At 37.8% G+C, this 22,079-nt stretch overlaps 1 protein-coding gene across 4 annotated transcripts in view; it reads right to left on the bottom strand.

Moving 5' to 3' along the window:
- Positions 1-7,730: 7,730 nt before the first annotated feature.
- STXBP5L (syntaxin binding protein 5L) overlaps positions 7,731-22,079 on the bottom strand; it is a 443,316-nt gene continuing 428,967 nt past the window's right edge. For all 4 annotated transcript variants that reach the window (XM_062208715.1, XM_062208727.1, XM_062208721.1 and 1 more), the window contains 3 exons: positions 19,790-19,901; positions 13,752-13,972; positions 7,731-13,152 (listed from right to left, as the gene is read on the bottom strand). In XM_062208715.1, coding sequence (XP_062064699.1) covers positions 13,111-13,152; positions 13,752-13,972; positions 19,790-19,901 — 375 coding nt within the window. In that variant the 3' untranslated portion in view covers positions 7,731-13,110. The remainder of the gene's footprint in view (positions 13,153-13,751; positions 13,973-19,789; positions 19,902-22,079) is intronic.

The raw sequence follows: 22,079 nt of genomic DNA, 5'->3' as shown, positions 1-22,079 counted from the left end.
GTTACTCATGATTGTAAATGGCCTCAACTCTCCAGTTAAAAGACACAGACTAGCTGAATGGATTAAAAAACAAAACCCATCTATTTGCTGCCTACAAAAAACACATCTCGCCAACAAAGATACATGCAGACTTAAAGTAAAAAGATGGAAAAATATATTCCATGCCAACAGAAACCGAAAAAGATCTAGTATAGCCATCCTAATATCAGATAAAATAGACTTTAACAGAGAAACTGTTAAAAGAAGGACACTAGTAATGATTAAGGGATCAATCCACAGGAAGATGTAACTATTCTAAATGTATACACACTTAATTACAGGGTACCTGGCTATTTGAAAGAAATGTTAAGGGATCTAAAGGGAGACATAGACTCCAATACATTAGTAATGGGGGACTTCAATACCCCACTTTTCAGCAATGGACAGATCAACCAGATAAAAAATCAGCAAGGAAACAGCAGAGTTAACACTATAAACCAAATGGACCTCACAGATATCTATAGAACTTTTAATCCTATGCTTGCAGAATACACATTCTTCTCAGCAATGCACGGAACTTTCTCTAGGATTGACCACATGCTAGGCCATAAAGCAAGTCTCAGAAAAAAATTGAAATCATACCATGCATCTTCTTGGACCACAATGGAATGAAGCTGGAAATCAACAATTCAAGAATCCCTAGAACATATGCAAACACATGGAGACTGAACAACATGCTCCTGAATGAACAGTGGGTGAAAGGAGAAATCAAGAGAAACCAAAAAATTTCTGGAATAAATAAAGATGACAATACAACATATCAAAACCTATGGGATACAGTAAAAGCAGTGTTAAGAGGAAAGTTTATAGCAATTGATGCTGAAGGTCATATGGAAACACAGGAGACCTCGGATAGCTAAAGCAATCTTATACAACAAAAACAAAGCCGGGGGCATCACAATACAGATTTTAAGACATACTACATGGCAGTTGTAATCAAAACAGCTTGATACTGGTAAAAAACAGATGGACAGACTAATGCAATAGAATAGAATCAACAGAAATCAGTCCAAGCATCTACAACCAACTTATATTTGACCAAGGAGCTAAAATCAATTTCTGGAGCAAGGACAGGCGTTCAACAAATGGTGCTAGGAAAACTGGATTTCCACATGCAGAAGTATGAAGCAAGAGTCCCACCTTAACCTTACACAAAAATCCACTCAATATGAATTAAAGATCTCAATACATGACACCATAAAATTATTAGAGAACACTGGGGAAACCTTGCAAGACATTGGCATAGGCAAAGAGTTCTTAGAAAAGACCTCAAAGGCACAGGCAGTCAAAGACAAAATTAAATGGGATTACATCAAATTGAGAAGTTTCTGCATTGCAAAAGAAACACTCAGGAAAGTGAAGAGGCAACCAACACAATGGGAGAAATTATTTGCAAACAATGCAACTGATGAGAGATTAATAACCAGAATATAAAAAGAGATCAAGAAAATCCACAACAAAAAAACAAATAACTCCATTAACAGATGGGCAAAGGACTTAAACAGACATTTCTGAAAAGAGGAAATCCAAATTGCCAACAAACACATGAAAAAATGTTCAGGATCACTAGCTATCAGGGAAATGCAAATCTTTAACCACAATGAGGTTTCACCTCACCCCAGTTAGAATGGCTTTCATACAGAAATCAACAAAAACTAAATGCTGGTGAGGATGTGGGGAAAAAGGTACCCTAGTCCACTGTTGGTGGGGTTGTAGACTGGTTAATGTCACTGTGGAGGACAGTATGGAGATACCTCAGAAATCTGAATATAGACCTGCCATGTGACCTAGCCATCTCAGTCCTGGGTTACCCAAGGGAAATGAAATCAGTAAATAGAAGAGTTATCTGCACGCCCATGTTTATTGCAGCTCAATTCACAATAGCTAAGACACGGAACCAATCTAAATGCCTGTATACCGAAGACTGGATAAAGAAATTATGGGATATGTACACTATGGAATATTTCACAGCAGTAAAAGATAAAATGAAATCCGGTCATTTGCTACAAAATGGATGAATCTTGAAAATATCATACTTAGTGAAATAAGCCAATCCAAAAAGGACAAATACTGTAATTTCTCCCTGATCTGTGAGAAGGCCCTTGTCTCTCTTTTGAGGAACAGTTTTTTGTTTTTTTTTTTTTTTTCATTTTTTTTTCTCTTCAAACTATTTGTTGAATTCTTCAAGCATGGAAAGCCAAGACACTGTGGCAAAAAATGTTCTATATAAAGAATCTTTATGAGTGAGATCCCAATGGAAAGAAATGGCCATCAAAGGATATACTTTCCTCTAAAGGGCGGAAAGAACTTCCACTTTGCTAATGGCCTTGTCTAAATACTGACAGAGTTTGTGGACTCAAAAGGCATCCATAGCTTAGGCAGCTCATGTCAAAAGCCTCGCATGGTCACTGACATCATACGTAAGAGTGTTAATTGTTTAACTGAAAATGAATCTTAATGGAAATGGACCAGCAAGGAGAGAGGGATGGGGAAGAGGGGTGGGAGTGGGAGTGAGAGGTGGGTATGGTGGGAAGAATAACTGTATTCCTAAAGTTGTACATATGAAATGTGTATTCCTTAAAATATAAATTAAAAAATTTAAAAAAGATACCACATTAGAGCCCCATCTCAAACACTGACAAACATCTCCACATGGATTATAGCCTTGCTTTATGACTACAGAAGTTAAAAGTGATCTTTACAGCAAAGTTTAAAAATAATAAAACATAAATTTGACCACAATAAAAAGAAAAATCCTTAGTATGAGAAAATAAAATTATTAATAAAGTTGAATCATCAAAGACACTCAACAGTCTGAGGGGCCCAGGCATGATAGAAAATTCAGAAGGGACCCATTGTATAGCAAAACCTAATTAAGCAAGCAAGGGCCATGGGGCCGTGCTGCAAACAGGAGAGCTGATCACAGACTCACCACTGTACCTTCAGTCTTTGTCAGCACGAGGGGCTCATGGGCAGAACAGAGCCCTGGGGGACCCACCAGGAAGATGAAGAGCAGCACTCTGTCCTGGCCATGAGGTCTGCTATTCCTTTACACTCAGAAGCCAGGAGTCTTGCCAGGAGGAAGAGGGAGATGTGCACAACTGTGAAGACTCAAAAGCAAGGAAAAATTAGTTATGGAAAATAAGTTACATTAATTCCCAGAGTTATGATAATATATGATCTTGGTAAAGAGTCTCACTCCATCTTCTGATAGCTGAGAAGTGTTCAGTCTCGCCCACACCAGGGTAAGCTGAGAAGAAAGCTGGGATGCACCCTTCTTTGGTGCCAGCAGGAGATTCAAACTACACAAGCCTCTTCCGGCAAACCCTGGTACACTCCCCGAGTCACAATAAAACCCCCAAGTCAGTGTCTTCCTCGTTCTCTCAAGCTGCCCTGCTCTCTGCAAAAAGGCTTGTGTGAGTAATAAACCTGCTCAGGTCCTCTTGTGGTGTGTATGGTGTCATTGTTGTAACATCCAAAACCAAATCTTGAATTTCAGGGCCCAGCCTGCTTCTGTAGGTTGGCGGCAACGTGACGATTCAGAAAAAAATGGTCAAGAAATATGAGCAGACAAGTCACAAAGGAAGACATAGTGTCTGATAAAAAGTAAAAGTGTTTAATTTCACTATTAGAAAAATTCCAACTAAATAAGATGTCATTTTCACTATTCATATGGTGGAAAAATTATGGTAGACAAAATATTAATATTTGAGGATAGGCATAGGTAAGGAAACAGTAATCCTTACACACTGGTGAAGAATAGTTCAACTGGTAATATCTATTTAAAAGGTTTAAATGAGCATGCCCTTTGACTCAGCAATCCCACTTAACAGTGCCCTAGAGATGAATTTGTGCATATGTAAAATGCCTATGCAGTCCTCTACAATATGAAGAAATTGGAAAATAGCTATATTCTTTTGTAGAGGAATGGTAACAAATTACTTTTTATTGGCACCTTGGGGTAATTTAAGTGTGTTCAAAAGAATGAATTACAAGTACTGACACTGATAGATATCTAAGACAGTAGGTACATGAATGAGCAAGTTTCAACATAGAGAATGGAAACACATTAAGTAATAATCAGTTAATTTAGATAAGGGTAGGAGTTGACCAAGGAAAACATTAACTTTATCTTGTCCAAGTTTATTATATGGCTATTACAAATACATTATTCATGATTTATTTGTGTAATTAAAACACAACTTTAAACGAAAATATTTAATGATTGTCATGAAAGATAGAAAACAATGACATTGAAGTGCAACTCATTCACCAAAATTGAGAAAATTATTTGATTTTTGAAATGACTTCGAACCTAAATATAAGTTAAAAATTGGAACAAAGAATCCCAGTCAAATGGAAAATTAGTCACGTTTTGTTCCTTGCTCCAACTACTGCAAGAGTGTCCAATCCAAGATCACACTGTGCCTGTGTCTCGTCTTCCCTAAGTATGCAGCATCCATTTTTTCCTTAGCTTTCATGACACTGAACATTTTGAATAGAAGGCAGCCATTCTGTCAGATGTCCCTCAATTTGATGTCATCCCTGATTTCTTCATGATTCGACCCCGATGGTGCCTGTTGCAGTGGTGGTGCTCCTGATGTGGGTTTGTGCCATTTCTGGAGGTGGTAACTTTAATCACTGAAATAAGATGGTGTCTGAGTTTCTCTACATGACATATATATGACATTTATGATTGACAACTGTATTTAGTGAGAATACTTTGAGATTATGTAAATGCCATTTTTCCATCGCACTTTACCCTACTAGTTTTAGGATCCATTGGTATTTATTGCTCAAATTATTACTGTAATAGTTGCCAAACGGTAATTGAAAAATTTCATCAGCATTTGTTATTTGGTGCTCTGTAGGGAAGAGCTTTCTTTTTTCCTTGTATCAGTGTGGACTTGGTGGTACCTATTTTATTCCATTACTGTCATTATTTTTGATGTGGAAATTATCCCTGATTTAGTCTGTGCAGGCCCTTCTGTGTCTTTTGACAAATCTGAGTCATTCTTTGAATATTTTCTCTGGGACAAAAATATATGCAGTCTTGAAATCAGCGATTTCTCCCAGGAGCTGTAGTTCCTTTCAGCAGAAAACAGTATTTAGAAATCAGAATCCAAGCACTAGCTCTGCCATTTGCTCCTGGAGGGTTGCTCCCGATCCACTCTCTTCTATAAACATAGACACACACATGAGGATACTTCAAAAAGTTCATAGGAAGTAAAATTGATGTATTTTCCATGAACTTTTTGAGATAGCCCCTGCTCTCTGTGTGTGTGTGTGTGTGTGTGTGTGTGAATCCTCAAAAAGTTCATGGAAGGTGGGAGTTAGGATAAGTATATTTTGGTGCAAGAATTTTTGAAATTCATGCATGATCATGATACATGTTTTTACGTGTATCATCATTATACATGTTTTTAAAAATTATCTGTTAATTCCATTTTCCCATAAACATTATTTGAGAGGCAGAGAGCGCACAGAGAAACCTCCCATCCACTGATTCAGTCCCCAAATATCCCCAGTTAGCAGGGCTGGGCTGGAGCTGAAGCCAGAAACTGGGAACAAATCCGAGTCACCCATGTAGGTGACAGAGACACAAATACTTGAGCCATGACTTGCTGCCTTCCAGCGTGTGACTCAGCAAGGAGCTACAACTGGGAGCTGCAGCCAGGACTTGAGCCCAGGTATTCTGATATGGAGCAGGGGCCTCCTAACAGCAAAACCAAAACCCTGCCTCAGTTTTTTCATAACATGTATTCCCATGAACTTTGTGAAACTCGTGTGTGTGTGCATGTGTGTGTGTGCATGAATTTCAAAGATTTTGGTACCACAATAAAAATTCTATTCCATGAACTTTCTGAAATACCCTGGTGAATGTGTGTGAGTGGGTATGTGTGTACAGTACACATTGATAGTTCTAATTCTAATCTTATACTTCAGGGTTTATTCTAGCTTTTCCTTTTTAATAATGTTTTATTTTTAATTGTCAATAATTGTAAATTCTTAAGGGGTACCATGGAATTTTTTGATACATGAATACATTGTAGAATGATCAAATCAGGGTAATCAGCATATATATCACTGAAAACATTTCTCTCTGTTTTGTGGTGAGAACACTGAGCATCCTCCTTTAGCCTTAGTCACCCTGATGTGCAACAGCACAACCAGAACTGCCTTCTCCATTCTGCACTGGGAAATCTGACTCCCACATCCACGGATTTGCTCCTGATCCCACTGGTCTGCTTGCTGTCCTTGTCCAGCACTGACTCACAGCCCCCCATTACTGACCACTGAAAGGCTGATCTTGCCACCTCCAACCGCAGCCTCCTCTGGGCTCTCCACCTAATACAAGGAGTGGTGCTGTGGGGCTGCCTGGTTGACTTTTGGACTGAGTGGAAGGGAATGAGGGGAGGACAGAAGGCGGAAGACAGTGACGAGGTCAAGTCAGTACTTTAAATGTTGAATGCAGGTGTGTGGGAAGCCTGAGTACTACTCAAATATGAGGTTAAATGGATCCTTTTGAGACAATTCTAAAAAGAAGACTGGCATCTTACGGGATCTGTCTTTACATTTGAACTTTTAACCGAAAACCATTATTTTAGCTTAGGGTTGGTTAGTGGAATTTTTTTTCAATTTTTATATGAAACAAAAACTAGGACAAATATCCTGAGAAATTGAGATTTGGAAGTACAATGGAAGTGAGTTAAGGTTTCTGAAGAGCATTTAGCTATGCTGAGGCAACCTTACACTGAAGAGCTTAGAAGCACACACTGTAGGCTCTGGGGTAACGAATGCTCCCTATGACCGCTAGGTGGTAGGCTGAAGCCATAATAACAATTGTTCTCCTTGGCTGATGGTTAAAGTGTGAGCTGAAAAGATTTTAGTGAGGAAACAAGGTCTCTGTGCTGAGTGTGTAGGCTCATCTTATTCTACCTTAGTTTGTTATGCTGAACTGTTACCAAATATATTTTTATTGTACTTCACCAAAGGTATAATTCATCCTCAAAAGTTGTCTTTAAAGCCCTCCAATAGGGGTGGGTGTTTAGCCTAGTGGCTAAGACCCAGAGAACTGGGTTTGATTAGCTGGCCCTGGCTCCCAAGTCCAGGCAGACCTAGGAAGCAGAGGTGATGGCTGAAGTAATAGTGTTCCTGCCCCCACATGGCAGACCTGGACTGAGTTCTGGGCCCTAGCCGTTGTGGGCATTTAGGGAGTGCATTAGTAGATAGGAGCTCTGTCTTTCTCTTTCCCCCTCACATTAAAAAAAATTAGTCGTCCAGTAAAAAGTTCCATATCTACCTAACTGCTGGAAATATGAATGGCTACTATCACCCTTTGGATTAATAAACTTTAGTAAAGTCTGTACTTTAGGAATTTACATCTAGTTATTCCTTTCTCTTAATTTTAAATAAATATGCTGTACAATGAATGCTCTCCCACCCCTTCCCTGCTTTTTTTAAAAACACTGCTAAGCAAAATTATAGTTCAGAGTGAACTACGAGAGAAAGTCTCACTTCTGTCCATATTTAATGTTGGCAAAAATTACTATCAAAGCATGATATTATGACATAAGAGAGCATCTATTTACAAACATATACAATTTTATTGGTATCTCTACATACTACAAGAACTTTGTTAAGTATAGTCACAATTGCTGAGTGCAACAGAAAAATAGTAATTTGTCATTTTCTGAAAAGATGCAAAAATTCTGAAGATGAAAGAAAGATACATCAATGATGTTATCTGTTTCTTATTTCCTAGAATAAAACATCACATAATTAAGTACTAAAAATTATAGGTTATTAGATATTTTGATTCTGTGTACAATTTCCAAAACCACCACCTACTTTATTTTCTGGCTTTGAAGTTGAGAAGAGTGGGCCAATACCAGAAGGGAAGCAGTATGAGAGGAGATAACTGGAGTCTTCTCATTGGTAACACTGCCTTTTATAGGCTGGGCTCTCCCTCTTAGAAGGAATAAAAGACTCTTTCAAGGCATTGGGGGTGACATAGTAAGTTACAGGCATTCCTTCCCCTTTAAACATATGTGCAACAAATAAGAAAGTAAATCCAGTGGCCCTGGGGGCTTTTAAGATAATAACATACAAAAAAAGAAGAGTTGTTCTCCCTCTTTGCTAATATCAAGTCAAATAAAATATACCTGTAGCAGAACACCTGGTATCCAGGTGCCTTCCATAAGAAATTTTTACCTGATATAGTAAATGACTGTTTTGAGAATTCCCACTGTCCAAATATTGAGAATTAGTTTTCTAGTTAGCTTTATTATGCTCTTGCATTTACTGTGATCCAGTGCATCATATGTTTAAGACAATCAAAAACCTAGAAGTCTGAATTAGAATAATTAATGGGAAAGTCACACAGGAAAATATCACAAAGTGTTAAGTGTTAACTAGGCCCCGCCTGGGCAGAAATATTTTGTTCTGTGAAAGACACAGAATAAATACGAACCCAGTCACCGCTGTATCTCTTACCCCTTGCCTCCCTGGACTACTCAGAAGCTGGCTGAGACACCAGCCAAGGTGGACAAACATACTGTCCTTAGTTGACCATAAAGCAGTTGTCAACTTTGGCTGGACATCAGGGCCACCTTTGGGGCTTTCAAAAGTACTTACATCTGGTTCATCACTGGGAGGAATTTTGCTATAATTGGGAATCTTGAAATCTCCTTAGGTGATTCTTATGTATAGACAAGGTTGAGAATCATACATCTAAAGGCATCTATCTACCCATGCTTCTGAATCCTCATCAAAGCCTCTTCCACTTTGCTCTGGCTCCCATGTCCCTCCTCATCCCAATTTCCTTGCACCAAATTGGTTCTTCTTCCTCCTTCCCCAAGTCTGATCTTAACCTATTTCGCATTTCTTCCACTAAGGGATGTTATCTGCTAACACTAAATTCGTTATGCTGACAACCATGCTTCTTTGAGTGGTGCATATTACAGATAATGTGTCAAGTACATGACAAGTATTTCTGCCCTTAGGGCTGTGTGCATGTGAAATAAAACCCAGTCAAAAATAGAACTGGGCAACAGAAGGCAGAGAAAAAGAAGCTATGAAGGCTACCACGTTCTCTTATGCAAAGAGCGAGACCTGAAATGAATGTCCTGACACCTATAAGTGTTGCCCTCTCTAAACCAATGTAGTAGTTTAACATGCTCTTTTTTCCCATAGGCCTGGCTGAAATCACAGATACCCTCCTGGGTTGTTCCAATGAACCTAAGCAAAAGAGAGGATTTCTTATTTACTTTTCTAGATTAAAGTTTTTCAAATAACCTGTCTTAATCTTCTTCAACTAATCTTAGGCCGGATCTTATTCCTTATTCTCTCATAGCCTTGGTGATCCTGTAATGTAGATAACAGACAGATGGTACCTTTAAAACTGGATACAAGGGTCACATAAAAAGGGATTCCGACACTAAATCTTTTCCTTTAGTTTCTTTTAAAAACTTGGAGGAATATAGACATGGATTTTAATTTACTAACTTGAGAATCACTTCCCAAAGACTTGAATAAATTTTTCTCTATCACTGAAGTATTGGAAAATGCCTAATGCAGATCTGTCACTGTCATTCCAAAGTTAAGCCAACGACCCTGATGGTGACTGGGGCACTAAGTGTGGGGCTTGGCAAAGTATAGGAAGCAAAGTCAACAGTACTCCTTTGTAGGGGATTAAAATAAGTGTAACCCATTCATGCCTCCCTCCAAACCCCGAGGTTAGTAAGGATTATTGCTCCAGTTATTATTAGAACCAGGGAAACAAATACTTATATTTCTCATTGATGAAAAGAAAGAAATGCCTATTTCTTTTGAACATTAGAAAGGACTTATCTCTTGAGCAAGTTTTAGGGAGATAATGTTGGCTTGTTGAGACTGAAGTCTGCCTTAGCTTCTGCTGCCATCTTAGATGATGTAATATAATTTTAATGGTAATAGAGGCTCACAGTCATCTCTTTTGTCACTGTCCAACTTATTAGGGAATATATTTCTTACGTTCCAAGGTGGAGGGAATATAGTAAAGATGAGTAGATGTAAAGGATCACATAGATCAACTATATTCATTTCTAAGGTGATGATGATGATAAGATGGTGGTGGTGGTGGTGGTGGTGGTGGTGTGCCTGTGTGTGTGCCTATGTGCCTGCCAAGGTCAGTGCAACAGAACAGAAATGTCAGAAGAGGAAAATCACATCCACATCAGATTCTTGTTATTGCTATCTCTTTGAATTATAAAAAAAATTTGATACAGTAAAACCTCATTAATTTGGATTCCACTAACCAGGAGTTTGTGGGATGAACTTACCCTTACATTAAGAGCTTATAAAAGCAATTTTGAAATAATTTAAACTACTTAATTTAATTTTATTCTTTTCAAGCACTTCAGAAGCACCTGTTTACTTCCAAATGATGTGTCAATTATAAACTTTTGATCCGGTCATTTTGAATCTGGAGTTTTATGCACTATAATGCTATAATGTCCTTTTCATATTTTCTGAGTGCTTTAAAATATTCCATAATTGCTCACTGATTTATACAAGCTTTCCCTAAAAACTGCATTTTATTGCATATGAACCACACATACAATTTTGGGCATAGTAATTTATCTTGGTAAGACACTATACAATTATGCAGTTTTATAACAAGACATATATTACATATTCACACTAATCTCTGTCTTTAAATGATATACAGTAGTGGCTCTCAATTAGAAGTAATTTTGGCAATGGTTAGAGACATTTTTGATTGTTACTGTTAGGGGGTTCCTACTGGCATCTAGCAGACAAAGGCCAGGGATGTCACTAACATCCTATGGTACATAGGACAGTGCTCCACCATAAAGACTTTTATGCTAATGTGCCACTGTTGAGAAACCTTTCTGTAGAACAAGTTAAATCAAATAGTATCATGAGTTTCAGAGATTCACTAAGTTTAATACTACTCTGGAGTGAATTTAATTATTCCTAGAATAAATTTTTATTTCACTCTTTCAGGTTTAAATGCAGAAATGATAAAGTATTTGTCCAAAAAAATCAGAAAACTGGGTCATTGAAACTGATGGTACAATAGTGCATTGCAAATTTAATTGTCAGTGTTTTCCAGACCCTGGCCTCCAGCTTCTTTACTATTTTTACTGTTCAGTTTTATGTGTTATATCTGCATTTCCAAGTCAGATTATGTTACCCTTAGGCTGTTTACTGGACTCTGGGAGATTCATAAAGAGGCCTTTTTAAGAAATCAGGAAAATCCAAGGACTCTGAAAAATACTATTCTAGTGTACATTTTCTGTCAATCATCTTTGCTCTTCTCAAAATTCCTGAGAACATTGCAAGGGAAGTGTTATCTCAAACAAGAAATCTAAAAAACAAACAAAAATACTGTTTTTGGTTATTAAAGTAACCCGGACTCCAGAAACACAGTGAACTCTTAAGAATTTACACAAATATAAACCTAGTAAGATCTGATCAATCAGGAAGAAAAAGTCCAAATCCATAATTTTAAAAAAGATTATTTTTGGAGAAACAACATATTACAGGATGGGTCCAGGAAAATGCTTACATACATTCCTATGACTCCGACTTTCCAGAATCATGTTAGATAATGAGAGTAGGAGTCCTTGTTTCACTTTGCCTCTCGTACCTTTCTGTGGAGCTATGACAGACACCTCTTAGCATGTTAAGGATATTCTTTATTCCACTTTTTAGAGTTTAAATGTGGAATAAGTGTTTGACATCTATTAACACAATCCTTTAGCTTATATTACTTGACCAAATTAGTTTCAAAAGTATTGATTTTATATCACTAAACTATGTATTTATGTCATCTATAATGATGACTGAGGCCAAGATGGCAAAAACACCAGTATATTTTATAAAGATTTCCAATAATAGTATTGAACAAAAAAGTGTTTCCTAATGAAAGCCCTTTTTAATCAGAAATTTAATAAATCAGAATTTCTTTTCCCAGAACACTAGCTGAGGTTTTACTGCATCACACTCAAGATAATGACCACTTTGGTCTGTGAATGTCAGGCTGCAAGAGCACCTGTGGATTGTAGACCCACCCGGTTTAAACAGTAATATACTGTGTAACTGGCAGATGAGGATACAAACGGAGCTTTAAAAATATATCACTTTAGAAACTGAAAGTTGGGATGTGTGAAATTTCACTTTTTATGAATTCAGTCCTCAAAGCTAACTGCATGGTTTCTATAGTCTAGTTTCCCCAAACCTATTGTCAGCTTCCCTGCATGGAATACAAGCCAGGATGGAAAAATGCTTTGAAGTGACCCAACCCTATACAGTTTGTGTTAAAAACAGCAACCTGCTCTGAAGGTGAGAGAACTGGAAATAACTATGTTGGGGATCATTTACTCTGTTGGCAATGCTTGGTTATGACCGAGAACTGTGAACGATGTACAATACTATGGAGAGAGAATATTAATTATACTCTTGCCATAAAGACTCAATAATGGAAATTACAGATGAGAAGCAAACTCTGGGGTTTTGTTTTGTTTTGCTTTCCTTGGAGTTGGGTATGGCAAATATTCTTGAAATGTACTGATTGACATCTTCTAATGTAGATTTTTAAAAAATTGTTGGATGTGGCCCAATTTACAAAAATAGTTTACCATAAATCTTTTTTTCTTCTGTCACAACATGCTTATTTTTCTTTTCCTTTAAAGATGTTAATTTATCATGCAAAGATTTTTTTTTTCATTAAGTGCATTAATGCTTTTGTTTGTACAGGAATTTCCAAATCAATAGGACTCCCCATAGTTTCTAAATGTAAATCCTTAGCCAATGACATGCCAACATGATGGCTCCATTTCACATGGGAAAAGGCAAATTCCATCTATCTTGGGATTTTACCAGGGTTCCAGCTTTTGGGTTGTACATCGTCTCTGATAAGTCTCCTTTGTGATAACTTCAGATGAATGGCAATGGAACATTTTGTAGAAGAAACTGGCTTCTAGCAGTTGAATAGTGATGCTGGGAATAAATTTGGTTTCCCTGAATAATGGTTTCTCAAAGCAGTCACAGCTTCTTTAGCAGTTAGAATTGGTACCATTTCTTATCCTTGTATTTCAGCATTAACTGCAAAGAAAAAAAAAACAGCATTAGATGCTAAAAAAAAAAAAAGAAAAAAAAAAACCAAACCTTTCAAAGCACTATTCAAAGCAAGCCTAGCTAATCATGCATATATAATTAAATCTCAAAACATACAGTGAAACTATATGACTTCTTTTATAGTATAAAGTACATATGAGAATGATTTAAAAACAAACCAATCAAACTCTAAAGACTCAGCTGACAGGAAATTATTTTTAATGATGAGACAAAATGAGCAGGTGGCTCCCAGCCTCTGCGGTCCTTCCTGCCTTCTTGCTCACATCATCCCTCCACACAACTTTCTAACAACTGTGTACAATACAGATCTATGTATCAGAACCAATGGACAATTTCTTAATTATCCCATAAAGTAAGTAAGTATCAATGTTCTACAGTACTTAATTTAACAAAAAAAACTTTTAATCACTCAAAAAATTGGGGGAATTATAATACTTGTAAGAGATCCAGGTTACCCTGGTTCTCACACCCACTCATGTCACATGACTTCTTTATGCTTTCCTGTGCAGGACCTAAACACTGAAAGTTACTACTGTGGAGATGCCTGTGTTACTCTGGCTGTTTACCTCATGTGCATGTTTGGAAAATGCTTCTGCACTGGTCATCATGCCTGCAGTTTTCTCTTCCAGCTCTCCTAGCCTTTGTCCTCTCTCATCCAGTGCAATCCGAGCACGGGTCAGCTCCCCCATCACTCCTCCAGCAGCACCTTTCACCCCTTCTATTCCACCTGGTCCAGGAATGTGCTGGGCAAGGCTGCGGGATGCTCTTCCTGCTGAAGCTTCCCCAACTAGGAATTGAAGCCATGACAGCTTAAAACATTTTGTCAGTAAATCAAGTACTCAAGTTTATCACCAAGACAAAGTACTTACATTCAATTCTACTGTCATAATTCTCATTGAAATAGAGATATTCAGTACTGACATAGACATGTATTTGAAAATATTAGTACTTAGCGAAGAAAAATACCTAGGAAAGAAATTTGATATATATTGCTATCATGTGCCTTTTTTGTGTGTGTGAGTGGGTTTCATACAAAATGGCATAACTGCATTTCTTGACATGGCTCAAAATGTATGTGACCTCACTTTTAATTCATATTAGTGTCTGTTCCACACTCAGCCCTGACCATTTCCTTAAGTTTCTGTCCAGGTCTTTATTCTATTTTCTGTTTATCTTGATATATCAGCCTTGCGGGTCTCAGGCTCTCTTCCTCTGTAAATACCAGAGAATGTGGGTACATAAACATGTAAATGATGGACATTAATATATATGCTGAAATTTTGTGACTTTATGAAGGTTAAAATTTTCCCAATCATTTAAAAGGTCAATTTCATTCAATTTAAATGAAGTTTTTTTTTTTTTAATTGAAAAGCAGTGTTGTGGGACAGACACCAATATAGTAGAATAGGGAGGGAGTGTACTGCTCTAGTCTAAAGGAAGATAGTTAGAAAACACGTGAGCAAGTGCAATTTCAGGGAGGAGTTTGGGAGAAAAAGGCAGAGGAAACTCTATACAAATTAGAGGGACACTATGGATCTATGTGGAGCATGTGGACAACTCAGGACCCCAGCATTTGAAATGCCTCAGCACTAGCTTTGGTGAGTGAGGTGAGACCAGACTGCAGCAGCCCAGGCCACTGTTGATAAAGCTGTGGGAAGACCTTGGGTGAGTTTGGCTTGGAGTCCTGTGGGGACAGTATGCTTGCCATCCTAGAGGAAAGAAAACAGGGGACATGTTTTTCTTTCCTTAACCACCCAGCGTGGGCACCCTGTAACTAGCCAAGAAGGGGTGGGAACCATTTTGGACATATGTAACAGCTGTGCTAGCTCGTGTCTGCACATCCAGCAACCAGCCAAGAGGAGACACCTGAGTCTGGCTGGGAGAACTGACAGGAGGCTGAGTGCTTCTGATTGTGGGAGCCCTATGTTTTTTTTGGGATTGAGAAACACTGTGGCTGCATGTGAGGGCACAGGGTGTGGCTGAGACTTTGGGCAGTCATTGTGGGTGGCTCCACAGCTTGGTGCTCCATGATTTCCTGGTGAGGGTCAATGCTCTGGGACCCCTGCTCACACCAAGGACTGAATGGATCCTTTGTGCCATTCTTGTGACAGTGTGAATGAATCTTATACCCACTGGGGCTAGTGACCAGGCATTGATTGGTCTCCTTGGAGGAGAGGAGGTGAGCATGAGACTACTCCAACAAAGTAGGCAACTTTCCCTCTGATTAAAGAAGAAAGAGAGAGAGAGAGAGAGAGAGAGAGAGAGAGAGAGAGATCGATTGATTGATTTAACACACCCAACTTGGGTGTCCTCTTGGACACTCCACTCCACTCACTCTGGAGTACTGAATAGAACTCCTTGGCCACACCCAGCACATGCCTCTGGATAGTCACTGAAAGAGCTGACCCTCCATTAAGCCACAGAGGAATAGTCAAAGGATAAAAGTCATCACAGTGCATGTATCTCCACACATGCCTGAAAATAAACACAGCAATTCAAGAAACAAGAATAAGGAAGAGAACATGACACCTCCAAAGGAACACAACAACACTTCAATACTAGAATGTAAAAATGAAGAGACTGGAGAAATGTCAGAAATAGAATTCAAAAATTGATCACAGGATTACTTAGAAGTAATCAGAAGCAAATCCACAAATTAAAGAAATCCATATATGACATGAGTGATCATTTTTCCCATGAAATTGAAATTTTAAAGAGCAATCAAAATGAAATATTGGAAATAAAGAGTTCAATAGATCAAGCAAAAAATATGGTGGAAAGCCTTAACAACAGACACAGTGAGGCAGAAGAAAGAATATCCTAGTTAGAAGACAAATCTCTGGAAATTCAGTCAGACCAAAAAAACAAAAAAAGTGGAAGAAATTAAAGAACTAAAAGACAGTATTGGAGACTTATGGGATAGTATCAAACAACCCAACATACGGGTCTTAAGAGTTCCTGAAAGCATGGATAGAGGGAATGGATTAGAAGATTTTTTTAGTGAAATAATTACAGAAAATTTCCCTAATTTGGAGAAAGAAAGGGACGTCCAAGTATAGGGGACACATAGAACTCCTAACAGACATGAACAGAAAAGATCCTCACCATGACACATTGTAGTCAAACTCTCCACAGTAAAACATAAAGAAAATATTCTAAAATGTGCAGGAGAGAAACACCAGATTACATTCAGGGGATCTCCAATTAGAATCACAGCTGACTTCTCATCAGAAACCCTATAGGCTAGGAGAGAATGATGAGGAATATTCAAGTCATAAGAGAAAAAAACTGTCAACCCAGAATACTGTACCCTGCAAAGCTCTCATTTATGAATGAAGGTGAAATAAGGAACTTCCATGACAAACAGAAATTGAAAGAATTTGTCACCACTTGTCCAGGTTTACAAAAGATGTTTAAGGATGTGCTGCACATAGAAACACAGAAACATGGTCATCAGTATGAAAGAAGATGAAGGCAGAAGATCTCCCAGTTAAAGTACAAAGTGAACAATAGTCATATTTATGGAAAAATGGGAGGGCCAAGTTGTAACTAATCAATACTCACCTTGAATATAAATGGTCTCAAGTCTTCAGCTAAAAGACATGGACTGGCTAAATGGATTAAAAAACAAAACTCTATTTGCTGCCTACAAGAAACACATCCTACCAACAAAGATACATGCAGACTGAAAGGGAAAGGATGGAAAAAGATATTCCATGCTAACAGAAATCAAAAGAGTTGGTTTAGCTATCCTAACATCAGACAAAATAACCTTTAACACAAAAACTATTAAAAGAGACAAAAAAGGGCACTATGCAATGATTAAGGGATCAATTCACCAGGGAGATGTGACTTTAATAAATGTAATAAATATAATAAATTATAATAAAATATAATAAATGACCTAATTACAGGTCGCCTGGCTATTTAAAAGAAATGTTAATGGATCTAAAGGGAGACAGACTCCCATACAATAGTAATGGGGGACTTCAGTACCACTTTCAGCAACTGGACAGATCAACCAGCCAGAAAATCAGCAAGGAAACAACAGAGTTAATCAACACTATAGATCAAATGAACCTAACAGATATCTGGAGAACTTTCTATGCTACAGCCACAGAATACACATTCTTCTCACCAGTGCTTGGAACTTTCTTTAGGATAGACCACAGGCTAAGCCATAAAGCAAGTATCAGCAAATTCAAAAAAGTCAAAATCATACCATGCATCTTTTTTGACCACAATGGAATGAAGCTCGAAACCAACACCTCAAGAATCTCTAGAAAATATGCAAACATATGGAGACTGAACAACATGTTCCTGAATAAACAGTGGTCATAGAAGAAATCAAAAGAGAAAACATTGTTGAGGAACAGTTTTTTTTTTCATACTATTTGTTGAACTCTTTACTTAGTATAGAGTTAATCTTCTGTGTGTAAAGTTAATTGAAAATAGGTTTTAATAAAAAAACAAGAGTGGGAAAAAGAGAGGGAGGAGGGAAAAGGGTGAGAGGGTAGGTACGTAGAAAAGAATCACTATGTTCCTAAAGTTTTATTTATGAATCCATGAAGTTTGTATACCTTAAATAAAAATTTTCTGGGGAAAAAAAAGAATGGACTAAATAGCAACAAAAAAAAAGAAAAGAAAAGAAAAGCAGTGTTTTTGCACAAATTTAATGAATATATTCAGGATATTAGAATGGAATCTACATTTCTTTAATTAAATGAAGCTTATTGAGATATAATCCACATACTGTAAAATTTATCCTTTTAACGTATATAGCTCATTAATTTTTTAATGTATTCACAAAGTTGTGCAGCTGTCACTATCTGATGCTATAACAAATTCACTACCCCAGAATGAAGCCCTGTATTTGTTAACCATTTCTCCTGAGTTCCTCCTTGCTTCAACCCAGGAACCACTGATCTACTTTCAAATCTCTATGAATTTGCCTATTCTGGACATTTCATATAAATTGAATCATACAAGATATGGCATTTTTGGATTCAGCATGATATTTTCAAGCTTTATCCATGTTGTAGTATTGTAAATACTTCATTTTTTGATCAAATAATTTTTAATCAAATCAATACATTTTTGCATAGTTCTGAGTTCAAGAATTTTATCTGCAAGACCAAATGGTGGTGACATATTCTTGAATAATTATGTTGATATTTATACTTATTTGAGGAAACCTAGAGAGACAGCACTTTCCCTCTGTTGGCTCATTCCTCAAAATGCCTACAATGGCTGGGGCTAGGCCATGGCCAAAGTTGAGAGTGGAGAACTCAATCAAAATCTTCCTTGTAGGTGGCAGGAACCTAATTTCTTGGATATTCACTGCTAACTTCCAGGGTCCCCATTAGTAGGAATCTGGAATAGGGAATCAAAGCCACGAATCAAACCCAGCTACTCTGATGGGGGAAACAGATGTCTTAACTGGTAGCTAATATTTCCCCTGAAAAATATATTCGTCTCTTTGAAGATACTCTTTAGTATCTTCCTACTGCTTTTTGATCATTGCTCATTAGAGACTCACTGGTAGATTTTTAAAGTAATTTATTCTTTAGCTTTTTCAAAACTTGCATTCTGAATAAAGGATGTGTTTCCCAGCAATGTTTAAAGGCAGCCAGATTCAAAAACATTTCTAAAACACTTTAGGGGCTGGTGCTGTGGCATGGTAAATTAAACCACTGCACTGGTTTGAGTCCTGACTGCTTCACTTTCGATCCAGCTCCCTTCTAATGTACCTGGGAAAGCAGCAAAAAATGGCCCAAGTCTTTATCCTCCCGCACCCACATAAGAGACCTGGATGAAGCTCCTGGCTGAGGCCTGGCTTAGCCCCTGCTGTTGCAGCCATTTGGGGAGTGAACCAGTGGATGGAAGCTCTCTCTCTCTGTAGCTCTGCATTTCAAATAAATAAATTAACTAATTAAAAAAGAGACTTTTAATGATTGAATGCTCTCATCTTGTCGTGCAGTTATATCTACCCACAAATGGGACATTTATTAGTTTGCTCATTATTTGTATGAATTACATGCATCATTTTTGTTAAACTATTTGCTAACATAAAGTGACTGATTTTATTCATATTTGATAGGCAGAAATACTTTTTATGATATTGAAGCAAGTAAGGGGCTGGCCCTATGGTATAGTGGGTAAAGCCACTGCCTATGGTGCCAGCTCCCATATGGGTGTCAGTTCACATCCTGGCTGCTTCACTTCTTATCCAACTTCCTGCAAATGTACCTGGGAAAGCAGCAAAAGATGGCACAAGTCCATGGATGCCTTTACCTACATGGGAGATGTGGAAGAAGCTCCTGGCTCCTGGCTTTGGTTGGGCCAGCCCCTACCGTTGTAGCCATTTGGGGAGTGAACCAGTGGGTGGAAGATTTTCTTTCTGTCTCTCTCTGTTTCTGTCTCTCTCTCTGTAACTTCTGTAACTCTGCCTTTCAAATAAATAAATCTTTAAAAAAATAAAAGGAAACAAATATTCATATTTTTACAAAGTCTGGAATTTGAGATTACATATTACAGTAAGACACACACACACACACAGGTCTTTCATTTTGAGGTACATTTTTATAATTAAGATTTTACTCACAGAGCTCTTCTCTGTCAAATGTTTGTCCACTTCCACCAAACAGTCCCTTGAGAAAGCCTCTGTTTTGAGCTTCTGGTGTCTCTATGGGAGTAAACAAATCTCCTAGCATGTCCTGTACCAAATTCAAAGACAAAAGCATTAGAATAACTAAAAAGAAATGAATAGATAAAAAGGCACATGGCTGTGGTATGTTAGAGCACATCATGAAAAGACAGTCTGCCTTCTATATATTTTCCTGGTGATGTTTGCTTTGCTTAGAGTTCTTTCTCTGCCTTTCTTTCTCCATCACCTTTTCCTTCCACTCTCTAGTAATTGATATGCTAAAATTTCCCTTTCTTATCTTTCTTTTCCCCTCTACAATTATGAAGCATGGGAAGCTAATGTAGTTGTTTAGGATTAATTTCTACCTTTGATCAATGACTGCCAATCTAGCTTTCTCACCCTTTTTCAATTACTACAGTCTTGTTCTTATACTGGTTCTTTTCTCTGAACCAAGCATGGACTCTTCTATGAAATAGGAAGCCCATGGTGGTTAAGTGGAAGAAGTTGGATCTATTTTATATTAAGTACAAAATTACAAAATGCTTCAAAATTATTTAAATGAGTCAAAGTACATAGCTACTGAATGATGAGGTGTAATTGTTCTCAATTTTGGTGAGCCTTAAAATGACTGGGTAAGCATCTTGTTAAAAATGTTACTGTTCAGGTCAGATTCCACACATACTAAATCAGAATCTACATAGATCTCTTGGTATCTGTAATTTCATAAGACCCTGCTCTTTCCATTTTTCTAAAGGAAATCAGAATTTAAGAGCTATCAGTTGGCCGGTGCTATGGCTCACTAGGCTAATCCTCTGCCTGTGGTGCTGGCACCCCAGGTTCTAGTCCCAGTTGGGGCACTGGATTCTGTCCAGGTTGCTCCTCTTCTAGTCCAGCTCTCTGTTGTGGCCTGGGAGTGCAGTGGAGGATGGCCCAGGTCCTTTGGCCCTGCACCTGCATGGGAGACCAGGAGGAGGCACCTGGCTCCTGGCTTTGGATCGGCGCAGCGTGGTGGCCAGCCGTAGCAGCCACTTGGGGAGTGAACCAACGAAAAAAAGGAAGACCTTTCTCTCTCTGCCTCTCTCACTGCCTAACTCTGCCTGTCAAAAAAAAAAAAAAAAAAAAGAGCCATCAGTATGGGGAAAGGAACTTAGATGAAGTCAGGAAATCTGTGACCTAATATTAGTTTTGCTTATGAACTTCTGGTGGGACTTTAACTTCATCTTCCCCTATCACCTCTTCCTCCTTAAAGCCCTTATATTTGGAAACAGCAGCAATATCTATTTAGTTCCCCAAGTCAAAACCCCAGTAATAATGATCAATTCCTTCCTTTCCCTGACTCCTAATAATCCCCAAATTGAACTGATTACATTTTACAACTATTGAATCTGCTTACTTATTTCCAGCCTCATTGCTGACCCTCTTTATTCATCTCACTGGTATTTTCATTGTTAATTATTTTACAAGCCCTCCTAATTATTTTCACACCTTCAGTCTTGCTTGCTCAAAACAGGGCTGTACTACAATCAAAATAGTGTTTTAATTTAAAAAAGGTACTTAAACTTTTCAATGATTTCCTACTGTCCTGAAGATAAAAAATAGATTGCTTAAGGAGCTTTACAAGTTATTCCACGATCTATTCTTCACTATCTCTCTACTCTTTTCATTTCCCATCTCTGTACTTTTCTGAATTCCAAACATTTTGTATGCCACCACTTTTCAGCTGGATTAGCTTTAGCATTTTGATGTCTAGGCCTCCATTTCCCTGGGTAAGTTCTGTTTAACCATCAGAAGTCAGAGGTGCCTGCAACCCTTCTCTACCACTTCACTTCTATTCCAACAACCCAGGAGTCTTCTTATTTGTCTCACTAAATTGAGCATTTCCCATAAAGCACTGTGGTTGTCTGTTTACTTATCTCTTTCTCCATATTAGCAAGTAGGGTCTTGTATATTATTATATTTTTAGTACCTAGCCAAGTACAAGACATGTAGTAAAAACTCAATAAATATTTGCTGAAAATAAATTATAAAGATAATGCTATTACAATTTGTATTAAAGAAGCTTTCTGTGTTTTAGGTGCTGGGTTCAGTGGTTTATATAAATTCTTACTTAATTCTTACTACAGTGTTCCAAGGTAGAGAACATATAGATCGGGATAAGTAAAATGTCCAAAGTCACACAAATGGAGGAGCCAAAATACAACTCATCTAGGAGGATACCTCAAAGATTTCATGGAGGCTTTTTCTTTCA

Source organism: Lepus europaeus, chromosome 2, assembly GCF_033115175.1.
Source record: "Lepus europaeus isolate LE1 chromosome 2, mLepTim1.pri, whole genome shotgun sequence".
In the NCBI taxonomy this organism is placed as follows: domain Eukaryota; kingdom Metazoa; phylum Chordata; class Mammalia; order Lagomorpha; family Leporidae; genus Lepus; species Lepus europaeus.
This window is presented reverse-complemented; position numbering and strand designations above follow the sequence as displayed.